General features: G+C 37.3%; 1 protein-coding gene across 1 annotated transcript; it reads right to left on the bottom strand.

Moving 5' to 3' along the window:
• Positions 1-1,649: 1,649 nt before the first annotated feature.
• On the bottom strand, positions 1,650-2,042 carry LOC136797169 (uncharacterized). The gene has a single exon (XM_067052995.1). The coding sequence runs from the start codon at positions 2,040-2,042 to the stop codon at positions 1,650-1,652; it is 393 nt and encodes a 130-aa protein (XP_066909096.1).
• Positions 2,043-3,233: the final 1,191 nt, after the last annotated feature.

Genomic DNA, 3,233 nt, shown 5'->3' with positions numbered 1-3,233 from the left:
GTATGAGATAACAACCAAGTCAACAAAACTATACGTTCTCCTTAGTGGAGGGGGAGGAGGATTCGAAGATGTGTAGCATAACGATCCTAGTCCAATAAAGACATCTTCATCTCGTTCGGCTTATTGCGATAGCAAACAGAACTGGGTCGATTCTTGCCTAAAAACATTTTACTACATCTGACTGAGAATCTACACACTGAAAAACAAGTGAACACTTTCCATTAGGACCTGTACAAAATAATTTTTTTTATATATTTACTGACGACTGTACAAAAAATACAGTAACTAAATATGTGGCATGTTTCAAATAATTGGGAAGGAGCCTACCCAATCAACTTCCTTTCCAACCACTGTACTTCAAACAGTAATTTAAATTAGAAGGTCCTGCGCCCATCTTCTTTTCAGACGCCTCGGAGGACTATCAAGGATTGTTAAGGCTAAAAGAGTAAGAATTAATGGCTTAAGATGGGTAAGGAGTTTTGAATGAAAAGATGCATATCTATTTCGGGCCAAATCTGCAACGAAAGGGATGTTCAGGTCTTTGTAGATGAAATTATTTGTGACGTAATAAGGAGCATCAAGGATTGGATACGGAAGGAATTCGATGGTTTCGAAGAGCCTCAGACCTCAATGTCCAAACTGGTCTCATCATCTTAGTATACAATAATTTTTTGTAGTGAAAGGGAAGTTTAGAGCGCATGTCAAGTAGGTATTGTAGTAATCGAAATCTACGAGCAGTTTCTTGTTGTTTCAATCTTGTAGAGGATCCCAAGTAAGTATCTTGTCCAGATGGAGTCCTAAGTAGCGAATCTGTTCAACAGGGGTTAGTGGACTATTTAAAAAGGATACTGCAGGTGGAATTTGTTAGGATTTATTTTGATTCTCAAGTTTCGACACCATTCTTCAATGGATGTTATATGTGTCTGTAGAATTTGTGATGCATTAGTTGGGTCGTTGTTTACAGACCGTACACATATGTCAGTGTATGTTGTTAGGACTGTGTCATGGTGGGACGGGATCAAAATTAGTGGTATATTTGCAAATATTGGTCAGATTTCAATGATTTTTTAAATTATAATTTTCGTGTTTTTGGAAATTAAATTAACTTTAAGGTTTTAATATAAAATAATAAAAGATTTTATTATATGATATGATATAAATAATTTATCATAAAATGAATAATTAATTGAAGGAATATGATACGGGTAGCGGTCAAAAAATGTATACAAAAAGAAAAAAAATATTTATTATTAACCAAATATAGCCAAGGGTATACTCAGGATCAAATCTAGGGTGAAGGGGGGGGGGGACCATAGTCAGTCAGATTGAAACATTTCAGCACGGAAATGAAACCCTTTGGGTCTTGGTTAATTGATATTATTGCAGATATCAAATTTGCTGGCACTCTTCTTATTATTAGTGTGTCCCATATCTCCTGCCTTTGGGCAGAGCCAAAAGCCGCGCTCAGATCCAGGGATTCCAAATAGACTACCTTTCCCCGGTCTCATGCTTCTTCATCCTCAATGAAAATATGTGGTCCTGGGTCTGAAAGCTCTTCTTCAATGTCTTGTTCCACAACACCCCGCAGTCGCTACTCTAATATCCTTAGAATATATTTTGTACACTACTAAGGATATGCATGTTGGGCTTTAGTTACCACATTCGCTTTGATTGCCTTTCTTGTGAATTGGGATTATGATGTTGTCTTCCCTTTCTCGTGACAGAAACCTATGGTCCCAAATCTTCTGGAACAGCATTTGAAGGCATTTAATTATTTCATTGCCACCATATTTTATAAATTCCGGAGCTGTGCCATCTGGTCCTGAAGCTTTTCCTAGCTGGATTTTGTTGGCTGCCAACTCCACCTCGTCTTCCCCGATCGCATCGTCCATATTTTCCGGATAGGTTTCCTCCACTCTACCTCTCCTTCTGCAGTTTCTGTAGTTGTGGTGAAGAGGTTCTTCCATACTAAATTTCCTCTGTAAGAACTGCCTCCAGACCTCCATCATTTCCTTTTTTTCGGTCACCAACTTCCCATGCATGTCTTTAACGTTCCTGACCAGTTTTGACCTCTTACCCTTCAATGATTTCGTACTATGCCAGAACTTCCTAATATTTTCTTTTTCAGAAGTTCAAACTTCTCCCAAATCCTCGTCTAGTTTAATTATTCTTTTAGTTTCACTTCGGTTTCTGACATATTCATGCCAATGAGTAGGTAATTTCTGTTGTAATTTTTCCAGGACTCCTTTTTGAGCTTGACACTACTTTTGACACGTACTCAGAATACAGTTGTTGGTTACATTCCAGATATTCTCCAGCGTACTCTCGCCGTTTACTGCTTGGAGGCGACTTTCGAGCAGTGAACGGTATTCTTCTGGTTTATTTTCCATTTTCAGCTCGCTAACATCAATCCGATCATAACATTTGCTGAATCTTTTTCTTGGTTTGATTATTTTTGTATCCCCTATAAGTATTTTGTGGTCTGTGCTTAGTTTTGCTCCTTAGGACCTTTATATCCGTGAATAGCCTTCTTAGGTCCCGATAGATTATCAATGATGCTCTTCCTCATGGTTCGTTCTCCTCTACCCTCAAAGGTGATCTTGCGGATCGTTTTATGATTAACCAAGAGTTGCCTATGAGCATATTATTTTTTATGAAGAGTTCTATGAGTCTTTACTATTAAGCATACTTTCTCCTCCCCACGGACCCATCACTCCATGCTCATTCAAATTATAGTTTCCAGTCTTAGCATTAAGATCCGCGCTTATCATTATCATTCTGCCTTTGTTCCTAGCATCATCTACTGTCCTTTGGAGATCTTTATAGAACTGAACATTGTCGAAGGCTGCTGCGTCTTCTCATATTCTCTGTGTGTTTATTTTAATGTTATGTCACTTCTTACAATGTTTGTATCTTGTTTTCATTTAGCCCTGACGAAGCCCTGCGAATTGGGGCGAAACATTGGTTAACAATAAATAGCTGTATCTACTATTTTGGTACCTTTATTCACCGCCACTCTATCTAAAATAAAATTCATTTAGTTTATAGTTTTGTAAAAGTATTTAACTCTGTTCTCCTTACGATACAATACATCTCTTACGTCACCACAATTCTAAATAGGCAATATGATTTTTATATAGCTTTATTTAGAGGAAAGGTGATTGGGGTTCGGTTAGTGAACAATATTAATCATAACCAAAATTACAAATATTTAATTACCTTTGTATTTTTTT

Source organism: Halyomorpha halys, unplaced genomic scaffold, assembly GCF_000696795.3.
Source record: "Halyomorpha halys isolate HHAL.00 unplaced genomic scaffold, Hhal_1.1 Scaffold1444.1, whole genome shotgun sequence".
Lineage (NCBI taxonomy): Eukaryota > Metazoa > Arthropoda > Insecta > Hemiptera > Pentatomidae > Halyomorpha > Halyomorpha halys.
This window is presented reverse-complemented; position numbering and strand designations above follow the sequence as displayed.

Excerpts from the sequence above, each read along its gene's own strand:
- LOC136797169 (XM_067052995.1), bottom strand. The coding sequence starts at position 2,042 with ATGCATGGGAAGTTGGTGACCGAAAAAAAGGAAATGATGGAGGTCTGG.